The 18,215-nt window shown below is 37.4% G+C and overlaps 1 protein-coding gene across 2 annotated transcripts; it reads left to right on the forward strand.

The window, feature by feature from the left end:
* The first annotated feature begins 1,057 nt into the window (after positions 1–1,057).
* LOC107045228 (frizzled-9) lies at positions 1,058–17,771 on the forward strand. Of its 2 annotated transcripts, none has more exons than XM_015267417.1 (4): positions 1,058–1,431; positions 15,234–15,453; positions 15,777–15,946; positions 16,614–17,771. In XM_015267417.1, exons 1-4 carry the CDS (start codon positions 1,213–1,215, stop codon positions 17,691–17,693), a joined length of 1,689 nt encoding a protein of 562 aa, XP_015122903.1. In that variant the 5' UTR covers positions 1,058–1,212; the 3' UTR covers positions 17,694–17,771. The 2 variants fall into 2 exon arrangements, with proteins under 2 accessions (XP_015122903.1, XP_015122902.1); XM_015267416.1 differs by lacking the exon at positions 1,058–1,431 and adding an exon at positions 2,096–2,469.
* The last annotated feature ends 444 nt before the right edge of the window (positions 17,772–18,215 follow it).

Raw genomic sequence — 18,215 nt, forward strand, 5'->3', positions numbered from 1 at the left:
AGCTAAATTTTAAAGCAGCTCTACGATGCGAGTTCAGTCCCTTCCCAGCGCAGGTTAGTTCGGCAGGTCAAATTTTTTGCCTAGGCTCAATTTCTGTGTTTACGACCGTTGTAAAAGCACCGCATGAGCCGGACACCTGTCTTTACTCGAAATTTAGGAATTATCTTTCGCATTTTTTTCAGAATTCGATTGGTGGGGAAGAAAATTTTTTTCTTTGAATTATTGTCAGATAGTTCCATAATCCATCAACCGAATCGGGATGAAAAACGGCCAGATACTCAGCGTGCTAGAGGCGTCTAAAAATCACTGAATTGAGTAGAAATGAAGATTTTCATTTTGATAAGTAATAAGTTTTCTGTTGAGACAAAAATTAATTCTGTTCTTAAACCTCCCTCTGAACGGTTCACGGAGGGGAAACACCGAGGGAGTTAATAATTGAGTCTTTAAAAAATTATTAACACATTCGATCTCTACGATGCGTGTAAAAGTCCATAAGAAATAAAACTACACGGCGCAACCTTGAAAAATGATTCAAAAATTTTGAAAAAATTCACATGTACTTTCCATGTCATTGGTTATCTTTATCAAACACGAAAATTATGAAATTCAATTTTTTTTACATATGAGCCATCCTAATGGACACAGAAATGGCCTTGGCGTATGGATTACCTCCGAATCGTAATTCCCCGAAAGTTCTCCCATGTAATTGCCCAACCATTCTTTAATTCGTCCTGCACCCCGAGGTCTCACTCCCTTTTGTCCCTAATTACGACCACGAACTCGAGGGATTGGCTGGCATGCCATCAACCGAGAGAGCGGTGGTGGGCCCCAAAATAATAGAGTGCCTCACGAAAAGATGAAGAAAAGATCAAATGAGAGGTATAAAAAAAACACAAAGAACAGAGGACAGAGATACACAAAAAGCCCTTGTGTATACAAGTTTGAACACGACGTGGCCGAAGTGCCGGCGAGTGTTACCGAAGAGGTGGAATCGTGGTATAGCATGGACGTCTAGTCAGTATGTTTTTCCAGCGGCAGTTTGCTCAGCGTCGTCGTGTCGAGTGGAGGGTAGACTCTCGTGTTCTCACCAAGTTCGATGAAATCCACGCAAACCACTGAAACCGATTGAGTTAATCGATAATGAAGTGAAGACGATCGAGTGAATTCACAAGAACTAGTGAAGAAATGATTGAATCTGGATTATAAAATAGGATGGCTCGAATCATGCGGGTTTTGTGGTGTGTGGTAGTCGTTCTGGGGACGGCTGTCACTGTGACGAGGTCCTGGGGCATCGGTCACGCAGGACATGCCGGCAATGGCAATGCCAAGTGCGAGAGACTTACCGTTTCTCTATGTAGGGGATTGCGGTACAATCTCACTGCAATGCCGAATTTCATGGGACACACGGACCAGTTGCAAGCTGAACGCGGGGTGAGCATTCATTAATGGAGATAAAAGCGCAGGGGAAATTCAGTTTAAGGGATTTATAGGGGAGAGTGGAGTAAAACGGCCCCTTTTGATTTTTTCAAAAATGTTGACAGCTCATTCAATTTTAAATAAAATGAAATAATTTTTTTTCCTATGGAAACTAAACTTCTTCGNCATGTCATTGGTTATCTTTATCAAACACGAAAATTATGAAATTCAATTTTTTTTACATATGAGCCATCCTAATGGACACAGAAATGGCCTTGGCGTATGGATTACCTCCGAATCGTAATTCCCCGAAAGTTCTCCCATGTAATTGCCCAACCATTCTTTAATTCGTCCTGCACCCCGAGGTCTCACTCCCTTTTGTCCCTAATTACGACCACGAACTCGAGGGATTGGCTGGCATGCCATCAACCGAGAGAGCGGTGGTGGGCCCCAAAATAATAGAGTGCCTCACGAAAAGATGAAGAAAAGATCAAATGAGAGGTATAAAAAAAACACAAAGAACAGAGGACAGAGATACACAAAAAGCCCTTGTGTATACAAGTTTGAACACGACGTGGCCGAAGTGCCGGCGAGTGTTACCGAAGAGGTGGAATCGTGGTATAGCATGGACGTCTAGTCAGTATGTTTTTCCAGCGGCAGTTTGCTCAGCGTCGTCGTGTCGAGTGGAGGGTAGACTCTCGTGTTCTCACCAAGTTCGATGAAATCCACGCAAACCACTGAAACCGATTGAGTTAATCGATAATGAAGTGAAGACGATCGAGTGAATTCACAAGAACTAGTGAAGAAATGATTGAATCTGGATTATAAAATAGGATGGCTCGAATCATGCGGGTTTTGTGGTGTGTGGTAGTCGTTCTGGGGACGGCTGTCACTGTGACGAGGTCCTGGGGCATCGGTCACGCAGGACATGCCGGCAATGGCAATGCCAAGTGCGAGAGACTTACCGTTTCTCTATGTAGGGGATTGCGGTACAATCTCACTGCAATGCCGAATTTCATGGGACACACGGACCAGTTGCAAGCTGAACGCGGGGTGAGCATTCATTAATGGAGATAAAAGCGCAGGGGAAATTCAGTTTAAGGGATTTATAGGGGAGAGTGGAGTAAAACGGCCCCTTTTGATTTTTTCAAAAATGTTGACAGCTCATTCAATTTTAAATAAAATGAAATAATTTTTTTTCCTATGGAAACTAAACTTCTTCGCCTTTAGAATGAGCCTAGACTGATCTCAATTAATGAATTTGTTTCTGAGTTATGAGTATCACAACAAAAAGTCAAAAGGGGCCGTTTTACCCCACTTGCCCCCACTAGGGGTTTAAGGGGTAATTGAAGGCCGCCGGTTCCGCGAAACTCTCAAACAAATTTCCTGCTCGAAGTTATCAATATTTTCTGAACCCAAAGTACATTGATCTTCATCATCTTCTCCTGGAGATCAATGCGCTTCGATTTGTTGAAATCTCGATAACTTTCGGCAGGAAATTCGCGCAAAAATTAGGATAATAACGGCGTCGTGTCACCCCTTAAGGGGTAAACAATCGTATGTGCAAAGTGGGAAATTACTCTTTTATTTATATTAAAGATATCCAAGTACTTTGGCCATTTTCCCTTCAGTGAAATGATGCTATCTACATTATCTTGAAACTTCGATAACATGGTATGAGAAATTTCTTTTCATCCATAATTGAATGCATTTAAAGCATGATATCCAAAGATATCTCCGGAATTCTCATTTTGAAGAAACACATAATTTTTAAAGCAAACAAACTAATTTAATTATATGGAAGAAAAGAATAAATTCCATCGATTTATTAGCGAATAATCAAAGAAAGTCTTGGGCTAATACAAACGAAATTGCAGATATATCACAAAAAATTCAGAACTTGAAATTGAACGATCACAAAGCTTCCATTTGGAAGTAAATATTAGCATTTATATGAAAAAAAATGCCATGAACTTATCAGGAATAGACCTTCAGAAATTATTCGTAAAAATTATTCTTAAAAAATTGAACCATTACAAAGCTTCCATTCGGAATCAAAATATCAGCATTTGTATGGATAAAGAAAATGCCATGAAATTATTATTAATAGCCCTTCAGAAATTATTCATATGGAATTATTCCAAAAAATTGAACGATTACAAAGCTTCCATTCGGAACTAAAATATCAGCATTTGTATGGATACAATAAATTCCATGAAGTCATCGTGAATAGCCCTTTAGAAATTATTCATATGGCATTATTCCTAAAAATTTGAACGATTACAAAGCTTCCATTCGGAAGTAAATATTAGCATTTGTATGAATGGCAAAAAAATGCCATGAAATCATCGTGAATAGCCCTTCAGAAATTATTCATACGGAATTATTCCTAAAAATTCTATGAGAGTCTTTGATGCCCCGTTTCATGTGATCTCACTTATCATGTTAACACATGGATTATCGTCTCAACTGGGAATGAGACGATATGAGTTGACGATGATATGACGATGAGTTGTTTTTGAGTCTGTGGGAATGAGACGTTACATCAAGCGTTTATCAGGCCGGTATGAAGTCTTTGAGCGGTACAAAAAATACGGACAAAGCGGTGCCGCCGAATGATATCGAGGGGATCGTATATCCGAGGAGTTTATAGGATTTGAAAACTGTCAACGGGTCTTACAGGCAGCGAAAAAATATTAAATAAATGCCGGAATTGAAATGGGAATCATACATTCGGCATTTGCATCAGATTGTTTTGCTTACTCAAGTTGTTTTTGAGTCTGTGGAAATCAATGCGATTGCCTCATACCCTTAGGATTCTTCAACTGAATATTTATACTTCTGTAAATGAAGTGTAATCAAGGGATCATTAACCTTCGGCCATTAACGCCCCAGCAATCCACCTGAGACAGCATAATCGATGGATCGAAAATAAGTAGTTTCACTCCTCCATTAGAACACATCCTCTGACCCTGAAGTACTCCCCACGGTTTTTCGAACACGTGTACGCATTCGTGATGGGTGAATGGGGAGAAACCCTAAAAGCATTGGAACGAATCATCGGAAATCATCGTGAAAACAACTCTCAATTTTGGGAATTTATGGAAGATCAAATCAAACGGTAAAGGAAGAAAAGAAATCACGATGACACGGGAAAAATTTAATAGATTTTATTCAAATGAGGTCAATTAATCAATTATTAAAATTAGTCATTCAGTTTGGGAAAATATTAATTCGTCAAAGGGGAGAATTGGGAATGGAAACAATGAAAATAAAAATAATTTTTTTCAAGTCGTAACACTTTTCCAATCAAAATGTTAAAAAATGGATTTTATTGCTAAATTTAATCGATGAATTCGATGGATGAATGACAAAATTAAATTAACATCCATAAAAAATTATGAAAGATACCCAAAAAATTATATCACAAGTCAATAATCCAATTTTTTTAGAGACTGAAGCCACAGTTAGACTGAAATCGATTTTATACAACACAAAAACCCAAAAGTGAAAATAAAATTGTTTGCAAAATGTAATGCTCCTTACGTAATTTAATCGATGAATAACAAAATAAAATAAACAGCCACAAAAAATTATGAAAAATACTCAAAAAATAACATCACAAGTCAAAAAAACATATTTTTTGCAAAGACCAAAATCCATTTTATGGAATAAAAAAATTCCAAAAGTGATTTTTTTGTTTGCAAAATGTAATGCTTGTTACGTCGTTTAACCGACGAATTCGTGAAATGAATGACAAAATGAAATAAACATCCTCCAAAAATTATGACAAATCTGCACGAAATAATTCTTCAAAGACTGACGCCACAATTAAAGACTGAACTCAATTTTATACCAAAAAAATCCAAAAAGTGAAGAAAAAATGTTATCTTTTACAAAATAAAATTAACATCCACCAAACATTATGAAAAATGGTCAAAAAATAACATTAAAAGTCAAAACCCCAATTTTTTAAAACGAATTCGCTAAATGCATGACAAAACAAAACGAATATTCCCCAAAAATAATGGAAAATCCTCAAGAAATAAATGCGAAAGTAAAAAAACCGAATCTTTCAAAGACTGAAGCCTCATAAACAGAAGAATACGTGGCAGAGTCATACTCGTATCTCATACTCCCTCGTGTTTCCATGCGCCCGAAGATGAACCCATACACGCACACCCTCCACATGTGTTTCATGCTGGCATGGGGGGGCCATCTCTCCCTCCCCGGGAATCGTAATCGAGACTCGTCTCGCACGCGAGAGGATATGATCCGCCATGTGAGACAGAGACAGGGGGACTCTTCAAAAGCCCATGCCGCCTTAATATTATTACGCTAATAAAACTGAGCGAGCGAGAGTAAACCTCCTGGACTATAAATACCTCCGGCGTCTTTTCGAATCGCCGCTCACTCCGACGTTACGTTGCACGCACACCCTTTTGACTCGTTCAACCGCATTTCCTATCTTTTCTCCTCTCTTTTTCATTAGTTTTTATTGTAATTCATGGAGGTACATATTTAGTGTCTGGATCAGACCGGAGATTATTTCGAGAAGTCGATGGGCATGGAAAGAATTTTTTTTTTTTAATTCTTTCGCGAAAACAGTACATGAATTCTAGATTAAACCCTAAAAATTGTTTCCAATATTTTCGTTTCAAAAATATTTTCTCTCTTCTTTATTTTTCTTTTATTTTCAATCATTATGTATTCATTTATTCATTAAAAAGGAGTTAATGTCCGCTTTTATTATGTTGAGATTTGAGAAAAATTTGGAGAAATGATTTTTAAAAATTTTAACGACGAGAAATTCACGTTCTCTATGAAATTGGGTGCGATGAACTGCTCACCAATTTTTATGTCAATTCTCTATTAAAAAATAGGCAAAACATTTTCGGTCAGCAATCTATACTGGACATAGGAATATTCCAAGTTTATCTTAGCTTATGAATAAAAAATAATTATTTATACATGGAATGTATAAAATAATGACAATATTATTATCTCTCTATATCCCTTTCCAAAAAGATGACTGTAACGGATTTTGAAGCCAGTAAATGCGCCTTACTGTATATATAGTATCAGCAGGCGCAGAGCTTAACCGTCATCCCCTGATATATATATATATATATATATATATATATATAGAAATATATATATATATATATTTCTATATATATATATATATTTCTATATATATATATATATTTCTATATATATATATATATTTCTATATATATATATATATTTCTATATATATATATATATTTCTATATATATATATATATTTCTATATATATATATATATTTCTATATATATATATATATTTCTATATATATATATATATTTCTATATATATATATATATTTCTATATATATATATATATTTCTATATATATATATATATTTCTATATATATATATATATTTCTATATATATATATATATTTCTATATATATATATATATTTCTATATATATATATATATTTCTATATATATATATATATTTCTATATATATATATATATTTCTATATATATATATATATTTCTATATATATATATATATATATATATATATATATATAGTAATATCTATATATATATAGTAATATCTATATATATATAATATATAGATATTATTATATAAATATTTTATAATATTATATTATATTATATATATTATTATATGTATTGTATTATTATTGTATTAATATATACATATATATGCATGGCGATTATAGCTAAATTTTTGAAATGAGATGAGATGTTTTTATATACATTTATTTCGCCAGATTTGTTTCGATAGATATTTTTTATATTAATATTGTATTCCGATACAGGCTTTCTTCCTTCTAGTTCCCCATTCTAGCTTGGGCGCCGCGTTTCTAATAATATAAAAATGAGGAAGGTTAAAAATTCAGGAGATGCCCCTGATTTTGACCCTCATCTGTGACCCTAATGATGCGACTGAGAATGAATTCTCATCTCTGTCTCTCTAATATGTTCACGTTTCTATAGAATTAAAATTGAAAAAAATATTTCTATAGATTCATATGGGAGTCATACAGGGGTTTCATTCTATGGGGGTCAAATTCTTAAAAGGTAATAATACGAGTATACCTCATACTATTCTACGTAAATAAATGGAAAAATGAATGGTCGAGCCTCACGTCAAAAGGCGTTGGTTGGTGCCTTTTGTAAATAATAAAAATCCCAATTTTTCAAAAGAGGTGAATGATTCTATGAATTTTTTTTTCTACATAATACGAACACCTAAATATTTCCAAGAAGATTGGGGAGGAGCGAGCGAGGGGACTCAGCCCCCACGGATTTGGCGAGCGAAACGAGCAGGGGGCGAAGCCCCCTAGTGAAAAATAATAAAATTTGTGCATTATATACATAAAATGTATAATGCAGCCCTTCGCGCCAACCCCTAGATTAATTTATACTATTTTACTTTATTGTCTTTCTATTTCCGTCTTCACTTTTATATTAATTTAATTTTATCCATTCTTATTCTTATTATGAATATATATATATATATATATATATATATATATATATATATATTTTTTTTTTTTTTTCTCCAATAATGGAAGAATGCCCATCAATTCTATTTCTATCCTTGTCTTTTCATAGAATGAATAGAAAAAATGGCAGAAATTGAGAATTGGAGACTACAAATTTTATCGGGTTATTATTATGCAATAATTCATGAGCTAAGATAAACTCGAAATATCGTCAAGTCTAGCATGTAATCAGCTAATAGCACATAGATTGCGGACCAAAAATGTTTCACCTATTCTTTAGTAAAGGAACAAGTGAGAACTGTTCAGTCATAAAAATGTCCCACACACTCCTCCGAATTTTAGGCAATTATTCGAGAACCGCAAGCAGCTGTTGAATATATTCCCGCGAGAGATGGCCAAAAGTGTACATCGTTACATAGTGGCTCTCAAGTATTATCTTATCTCTTCCAGTCATCATCAAACGCACCGATCGGCACCGTCTTAATGCACTTTCCGTGTTGCCTTATTCTCGACCCACCATTTTTATTTTCACCATTTAGTTTATCACTTCAAACAAATCATCTCTCCAGTATTTTCGTAAAATCACAAATTGTCTTTCGTCCGGCCGTTTTTCCGTCCGACATTTCCCTGGAAAATATAAATTTTCAATACTTCATCCGCCACGAGCAATAAAATAAATCGCGTGAATGCCGGTAATCCGAGGGTCACGGTTTAATCCGGTGAAAATAATTCACCGCTCCTTCACGGTTGATTCGTTCCTTTGGCCAGTGGCCTGCGAGCATAAACCGAGACACGACTCATCATTCTTTTCTCGTTTCTCTTTTTCCCCCCCTTTTTCGTTTCTTCTTTGCCGTTTTCTTTCTGCCCGTTCATCTCTTCGAGAGCGGGTACTTGCTCTCTTGTCTCGGGGGATACCAAGTAAGAAAAACGAAAGGACTCTTTGTCGGTGTACCTCCGTTTTCTTTACTTCCTCTTCTGGAACTTTTGCCGTATGCTCACTTACCATTATGCGCCGCCTTGCTTTATCGCCAGTCATTCTTTTTTTTAAATTTCATTTGTTGATGAATTTCCTCCTTCAATGGACGCTGTATTCACTTGAGCATAAGTGGTACATGTGCTTGGTATTTATGATAGTTTTACGTGGATACGTCTGTGGTCATTATTCTTCAGAAAACCGTCATATTTCTTCGAATTTCTTGAGAAAGTTCAGAAAATTGCACTTAAAGTAGCTCTACCCTTACGGTAAATTCAAAGATTATTGAAAACTGCAAAAAAATTGCAGAAAACTCGATTAGATTCAGAATTCTAATCTTTTTTCTCAATTTAATTATCGTTTTGGTTTTTCAAAGAAGAAATGTTTAAAAATCAGGATTTAACCCAGTGTCTTATGTGAAAATCAACATTTCCATTGTAACCAAAGATTAAAATCTGATTTTTTTTCATTAGATGTGAAAAAATCAAGAATTTTTTTGACACCTCATAAAAAAAATCCATTGTTTTGCAAACAAGTTTTATTATTTATTTATAAGAGTGAAATGTTTGAAAAAATATCAATATTTTGCGAAATTTAATTTAGATAATACTGACTGGGTATGAATTTTTTCAAATTTTTTCCATGCAATTTAGTTGAAAAATTTAAAAACTGAAAATATCTAAAAGTACAGCGTAGCCCGGCCGATTGCGTAGAGCTACTTTAAGGATAATAGGGCATTACGTGAAAAAAAGTGATAAAAATCTGAATAATTTTTTTTGTATTAAGTTTACCCTAAAAAAATTCAGTAAAAGTTTCAAGCACTTTAGAAAGCTTTTGTAGGAGATAATTGAGTTTGCAATTAACATAGATTCTTATGGGAAAAAGTGGTAAAAAAATTCTATAAGCTTAAAAAAAGGTGATAAAAATCTGAAACTTTTTGGGTATACCGGGAAAAAATATTCAAATTTTTTCGATTAATTTTTAGAACCATTAGGAATCATTTCGATTTTTAAATAAATTATTTTACCCGTCTAGTTCCAAAAATTCTCACTCTCGTTCAACGTGGCAACGCCGTAGTGACATCACGCGGCGGCGTCAAATTCAAATGTGTATCAGTGGTATACCAGCTTACCGAGGTAATTCGCGATCGCCAAACCGCCGTCAGCGCTACGGCCAAAAATGCGGGACCGTGGAGAACTACTATCTTGCGGAGCTGTTCAGAACCCTAACCTCAAATAGTGCTGAAATGTCAAATTGTTTCAAGTACAAGCCGTGAATTAAATTTTGCTCTTATACCCTACCGATTGTTTATGAAAATGGCACAGAACAATTATCTCAAGAATTCGAAAAGAGGATGCTGTGTTCCACAGTGCAAAGTAAAGGATAAACTGAATTTAAGTTTCCATAGTTTTCCATCCGATTTAATTTTACGGAACAAGTGGATGGAAGCATTGAAACTGAGAGGAATTTACAATGAAAACATAAAAGTTTGCAGTCAACATTTCTCTCTTGACGATTATATAAAGCGGCGTAAGTATTTCATATAGAGATGAATATTCTATAATGAAATTAGCCGAGTCGGTTGAGTCCATTTTTTGTTGAATATGTCGTAACCGAAAGCAAGTTAAAAAATTTTGGTAATGAACTTTTTTAGGTATACATTTTTTGTGTCTACATCAATGAACAATTTGCTATTTCATACTCCAGAGCTTTGGCGCACTACCATCAGATTGGTTCCGCAAAATAGTAATTCTACAAACCACCACCAGATGGCGAGAAATCGCTTTTGCGATCGCGAATAGCTTTACACTTGACACATTCAATTGCGGATAAGAAAGCTAAACCCACTCGCTTCTGCGATGCAATTTTTGATAAACAAAGTACTTCTCCGCACTCTCAGCATTTTTTATTTTCACTCAAAGTTTTGATGTCAATCAAACGTCGCCCATGAACCAAGTGGAGGTTAGCACTTGTCTCGGGGGGACTATTGCTGATTTCTGCATCCATTTTGTTTCTTTTTCTTTTACCCGCTTCCACTTGGCAATCTCTGATGATAAATGCTTTCCGTCACACGTTTTCGCTTCCACAAGAATAATTTTTTACCATTTTTATCAAATATAATTTTACCCGGCTCACTGGACGCCATGACATTTCGATTTACACACATACATATACTCGACTACGCTGAGGGGCCCCCGGCCCATGAGTGGATGACAGACATGCGCACTACGGCGCTCCTTGCTACGTTGTCAAATTTAGAGAGTTACTGCTAGTGAAAATTCTCTAGCTGGGGGAATACCGATGTTAGCTTAGACGCACCATTTTTTTCGTAAGCTAAAATGGGTTGTAATGCCCTAACATCCTTAAGGATCAGAGATGGTCATCAATCTTCCGATTCTTCAAGATTAAAAGAATTTCCGATTTACATTGATTACGATTTAAATATTCTAATAGAAATTAAAAAATAGTAATATAATATATATAATCTAAATTTCCAATTGATGATGAATTAAATATTTAAAGTCTGGAACTATAAATTTTCTATTTAGTACATAATACTAAATTTCGTATAAGGGATTTTGGATTATCTAAATACTTGTCAATATTCTACCTCCATTACTGATTAATGAATAATTTAACATTTGACGATTTAAATGGATGATTATTTCAATAATTGAAATTAAAGACTGATATTAACTAATTGACAACTTAATAATTTAACAGTAATTATAATTAATGGATATGGCTATCTCTGTTAAGGATATAATTATATTATTTCAATTGTTATTATTATAATTATATTATTTCAATAACAACCGACGGCGACGGCTGTGTGGTTAGAGCGCGGGGTTGGCACGCGGACGACGCGAGTTCGATTCCCGGTGGGGGAGCCAAAATGATTTTTTAACGCTCTACTTTTCACAGATGTCCGAGCGGGAGTCTCGCAAGCGACAACTGTACCTGGTCAAGGTTTTTCCCTCAAGTGAGGTTTTTCCTTAGCCCTCGGCGAATGCGGTACAAGGGGTTGGAAGGAGGGAAGGGAATAAATCGAAAAAACCCAAGAGGGTATACGAAGGAACAAAAAATATATAAAAAAAAAATTTCAATAACAAATCGAGATTTAAATTCAGACCTGCATGTTTAAACTCTCAAGGACGGGGTACATATGCGTATATGGACCCAAGCAAAAACGCATGATTCTGTTCAAAACTGAATAATTCCAAAACTGTGACAGATAATCCAATTCCACCAACGCCATTCGAAAGCTGGATAGTGTAGCTTCAATTTTTAATGCGTTTTATAATTTTTCATGCATCAAAATTTATAGAATCTCAGTGATATTCAGCGCACGTCAGGCTTCATAACAGAAAGGCCCCGTACGCGAGGGGTTAAATAATAAAATCATTGTAAAATGTCCGGAAACTTAAAGTCAAACAGGGCTCAATGAAAGCTCTCATGTTCAATTACAAAAATCAATAGCAGAGTGTTAAAACGGTGTAACTTGTTTTTCAATGAATATTTCGGAATCCAAGGGAGATAGCAAAACTTTTATCATAACCTTTTTTGCAGCCCTCAATGTGCTCTATAAAAATATTCAATACGAAAACTTCACTATCTCCCTTAGATTCGGAGATATTCCTCGAAAACTTGGATAAGCGCCAAGTCAACTTGATCCGTTTTACCGCTTCGCTACTGAAATAATGCAGATATTGTAAATATATGATGCGTCGTTAAATAAAAACGCAGTCAAACAAAAAAAAAAACGTATCCACGCGGAAAAAGATCACGAGGTTGTGGACCCCATTGGCGAAAACTAGTAAGTCCACCAGGAAGAGGGTAATTTAGAATCCTCCCGAAATGGTAAGAAGCTAATAACCGACGTTGGAACCGTTGCTGTACGGAGTCAGTTAATAGCTTCTGAGAACCCCCATCTATAGGCATCTATGTCCTCTAACTCATTCACATTATTACCTTCTTCATTCTAATTGTAAATAAATCTCTCCGCAATTACCTGTGATCATTAAGGGACCGAGGGCACCGCATTGTTGCGAAGGCACGTCAGTATGTGATCCACAAGCGACATTGTACAGTGAAACGGTAGCTTGGATAAGAAGTTGATGGGGCTGGATTCTTAGGCTTCCCACGTTGGCATAGCTCCTGGTCCTCTGCCGCTCGTTCCCACGAGCCGACGCGAGGAAAAAAGCAATCGTCCGATGATCTTGAACTTTTATTTTTACGTCACTCGTATGAAGGCAAAATTAGACGTACGAAAAAATTTCATAGAAAAACCTGGGGAATTGGCTGGGAAATTCTATCGGATTTATAATTAAATTGCTATTATGTTTTGGCTAAATCAATTGCAAAATTCTGCAGCTGCGCATTTTAATTCAGTAGAAATGTTCAATTGAAACTATTTCATAGAAATAATCAGTGGAATTTTGTTTGTTTTTTTTTAATAAAAAAGGAAGAAAAGTAGAGGTGAAGAAACTTAGACAATTCATGGTGAGGAATTTCTATAGAAAATGTTTCTGCTGAACATTTTTCATTAAAAATAGCGCAGTAGAAATGCGGAATTCTTCAATAGAATCCACTAAAAACTAATAGAATTATTGTGTTCCAGATTATTATCCAAATATTATTGAAAAATATAATTGTGAAAAATTTGGAGTCAGCATTGTATACAGGAGACCGTTTTGTAATACAAAATGAGGCAAGTGTGCCACGGTTTTCAATAAAACCGAGATCACACAGGACTCGATAGTTCATAATCGACTGAGTTCGTTTTGAGTTTACTTTTATACTTATTTTACATTTTATTCTTTGCATCGAAGTAAACCGTTACTCTCTTGTTAGAAATGAATAAACGAAAGTATTTGAAATTGCTGGAATTGAATTAATATTGAAACAGAATTTTCAATAGAATTTCAATCAGTCAGAAAATTAAGCGCATTCACAAGAAATCAATTCTCAGCAGATTCTGTTGAAAAATTCCGCAGAAATAATACCACACAAATGATCAATGAAACACGTATGAAAAAACGCAATAGCATTTCCTATAGGAAATCCTATGGAGAATTCGAACATTTCCTATAGGATTTTTCTGATAGGATTTCCTATCGGATTTCCGATAGGATTCCCTATAACGATTCCTATCAGATTTATGACCCTTGTGACCGATTGGTTTTGAGTCTCAATTTTGTGTGTTACTTTCTATAGAAAACCCTATAGGGAATTCTATAGGAAATCCCACCAGAAAAATCCTATAGGAAATGTTCGAATTCTCCATAGGATTTTTTCATACGTGAAATATTCTATAGAAAAAATTTCCTCCTTTGCTCACATGATTGTTTGACCCTTGAACCCTCAAAAATCCCCTATCAAATTTTTCCCTGCGTATTAACAGTAATTTTGACTTCTTCTCGATTACTTCTGACACTATTTCCCCCCACAAAGATACTCAAGGTCAATGCTCACAACTTTTTCCCCCATCTTTGACTGTCGCTATCCTCAGTCATCAGCCAGCTCTCGGCATTGTGGTAAAAAGCATCCGTCTTGTCCGTCCACCTTCACTCGTCTCCCCGGTTTTTTAAAAAGGCGTTTTGCCGATGTCCCCGTCCTCGTCACTCCAATAGATTTCGATGGGTGCTCGGGACCCCTCCGGGAAAACGGCGAAATAATGAACGGAAGGCCTGCGGAAACCGGTCTCGATACGCTTTTGCCGATTTGAGCCAGTCCTGCATTTCGTTTATTTTATTTTATTTTTCGTTCACTCTTTTTCCGAGGACTAATGTTGCTTCTCTTCCACCGAACATCGTAAAAACTTGCCCTTTACGCCGTACATTTTTTTAAAACTACATTTTTAACTCTAGAAGTGAGTAAAAAAAAACCGAGAGAAATGAACATTTATGTGGAAGCACGAGTTTCGTCGAGCGAGGGCCCCTCAAAACATTGGTGAGCTACCCAGGCAATGGCCTGCAGCCCAACGAAATACGGGTTTAACCGTGTTATTTCGTGGAGGCTATAATTTGACCAGCGCCAGAGAGCTCAGGCCGCACCATAATGGACTATTCTAAGGTCCAATCCTGAAACACTCGTGAACGTCCGAGAGGCGGGAAGAATGGGCGGGATAATTACCCCTGATGCCCACCACTCATTATATCTCCGTCGAAGCGTCTCGCTTTTCTTCCTCCGTTCCACCTCACCAGCATCTCCATTCATCAACAATTCTCTCATACCCACGAAACAGGGAGGTTTATAGCACTTTGATGATATGTCCACGATCTAATCTCCCCCTGATTTTTTATATTTCAGCTAGCAGCATTCATGCCACTGGTTCACTACAACTGCTCCAAACACCTGAGATTCTTCCTCTGCGCTGTGTTCGCTCCTGTCTGCTCGGAGCATGTAGCCATGCAGATACCGGCCTGCAAGCCACTTTGCTTATCTGTTAGGCGGGATTGTGAACCAGCTTTGACCAGTCTCACTCTGCCCTGGCCCAATATGTGGGACTGTGACCGATTCTCCGATAGCGGTTAGTGCGTTCTCTTGTTCAAGCTTCTCTTGTCCATTAGTACCAGAAATTTCGCATTGGAAGACGCTTGGAACGTTGCGGTTAAATCATCAAAAAAAAAAATTCTGAAATTTATAAAATCTATGAAATTTATGAAATTATGTATTCTGTGCATTCCTTCCGATTCATCCCACTTTCTAGGGACATTTATGACATTTATTAAATTTATGAAACTTATGAAATTTCGGAAGTTTATGAAATTCATGAAGTTTATTAAATTTATGAACTTTATGAAATTTATGAAATATCATGGTTGTTATCATATGATCTATGATTGTTACCAGGCAATGCTCTCTGCGTTCAACCACCCTCTGAGGAGAGCCTCCCCGAGCCGGTGTCACCGGTTCTGCCGGCCCTCCGGTCGCCCTGGGCCGGACTGAAGACCCTACAGCCATCCCCAAAAGATCACCATCAGTGTCCACCTCACTTCGTCCAGACGCCGTTCACCGATACTGTAAGTGATCAATTCCCCTGCTACCTCATCCAAATCCCATCCAATCATTTTCTATGACGTCACAAAGAAGTGGAACGCTATATAAATTCCTTTCTTTAATGTAAAAAATGAATGGCCGTAAGAAGGGCGGCGGAGCTCAATATGTACCAGAAATTTGAAACGAGGAAAGGAGCTAGGAGCCGGATAGCTCACTTAGGAGAGCACCCGATTCGTAATCGGAAGGTCCCGGGTTCAAATCCCTGGACCTTTGTCTAGATTTATGTATTTATTTATTTATTTGTTCATTCAAGTCAAGACAGCCGAGGCCAATTACAGAACTTATAAATGGTGTGGAAATAATAAACACATGGCAGTTTATATATTCGCACTAGATAATGAATGTAAAAATTATGATATGACAGAGATTAACATAAATGTCAAGCAGCAAATAGAAGAGATCAAAATAATGAACATGACAAAAAAAGTGAAAATGTCATAATTGTTGTATGTGACATTAATAATTGAATTGATTATCCATTTTTTTAATAAAAATTTTCTGGTTATTCATATTGAGAATAATCCTTTCCATCATTTCCTGTGACGTCACAAAGATGTGGGCTATATAAATTCTCTTCTTTAATGTAAAAAAACAGTCATGCAAATGAACGAGCCTTATTCATCCTTCCAGATATCGTGTGCTCCAAGGTGCGACGCTGACGCCTATTACCGCGCGGAAGACAAGCGTTTCGCTGTCCGCTGGATGACCGGATGGGCCTGGCTGTGCTTCCTCTCGACTCTCTTCACCCTTCTGACCTTCTGGGTGGACCCCTCCCGTTTCCGTTACCCAGAGAGACCGATTGTCTTTCTGGCCCTGACTTACAATCTCCTCTCGATTCTGTTCATAATCCGGGGCGCGGTGGGAGCGGACATGTTGAGCTGCGCACATCAGGAAGACGGCCCCAATTATGTTCCTGTTCACGATGGCCTCCGCAGTGTGCCCTGCACACTGTGGTGGCTATTAAAGTATTACTTATCGCTCTCGAGTGGCGTCTGGTGGACTGTGCTCTGCGGTTGTTGGTTGCTCAGCGCTAAGAATGAATGGAGCAGCGAAGCGTTGCACAATATCGCGCCTTATCTCCATGGAACCGCCTGGGGGCTGCCGTTATTCCTCGTTGCTGGAAGCTTAATATCCCGGAACGTCAGTGCTGATGAACTCACCGGTTTGTGCCAGATATCGGACGAGTCGGCGTTGTGGCTGGAAGTTCTGCCCCTCGGAGTCTTTCTCCTTCTCGGCTGCGTCTTCGGCGGCGTCGCCGGTGCTGCCCTCGTGCGCGTGCGCAGGGCCGTCAAGGCGGCCGGAAGAAGTGCGACGAAACTCGAGAGACTGATGACACGACTCGGAGTTTTCGCCCTACTCTACGCACTTCCGGCGTTCGGGGGCCTTGCCTGCGCCCTTCACGAGGCCTCCGTCAGACCGAGGTGGCGAACTTTGGCGCTTCTCGCGGCTTTGGACTGTCGAGCTGCGCAGAACTGCGTGCCTGGGCCTGTTTACAGTGCTGCGGGACTGGAGGTTGCTCTCTTGAGGGTTTTTCTGAGTCTCGTCATTGGGATCACCTCGGGGATGTGGGTGTGGTCGGGGAAGACGTGTAGAGCGTGGAGCAAACTACTTGCTGCTCCCAGTAAACCAGCCAGATCGTCGCAGTTTGGGCAACATATAGGACGCGGAGGGTTCCAGGGGATCAAACCTGATACTCTGAACTTTGCTTGAACGCTCGGGCTTTGTGGTTGTATATATTCTGTAAATATTGTATATTTGTGGGAGACAATAAAGATTACTTGATACGTTTTTTATATACTGTGGAAATTGGACTGGAGGTGTTTATTTATTTCCGAATGATATTAAGTTGCGGATATATTCGGGTCTAAGTTGTGTTGAGCAAAACTTGTTGGCAAAATACTCTTCTCCAATTGCAGTAAAGATTTCACAGTGGCAACTCCGTGAAGGACTTGTCAACAAGTTGGTAAACTGTAGATATCTCCACCAATTGTGAAAATTCCGAGGTTTTCTAGAAAAATCTAGAGAATTCAGAACCGTGTCGGAAAATTTGGGAAAATTTTCAACAAATCATCATTATCGGATATGAAAATGAAATGCACAAGAAGTAAATTGTCCAGGCAACGCCGCACACACCGGCTAGTTATTGTATAAAAAAAAATATTACTCATCTGCATAAATCATGTTTTGTCATAATGATGTTTCATAAATACACATATATGATACTAATCAGCT

This window comes from Diachasma alloeum, unplaced genomic scaffold (genome assembly GCF_001412515.2).
Source record: "Diachasma alloeum isolate Michigan unplaced genomic scaffold, Dall2.0 Dall_scaffold_00891, whole genome shotgun sequence".
NCBI classification, from domain to species: Eukaryota; Metazoa; Arthropoda; class Insecta; order Hymenoptera; family Braconidae; genus Diachasma; species Diachasma alloeum.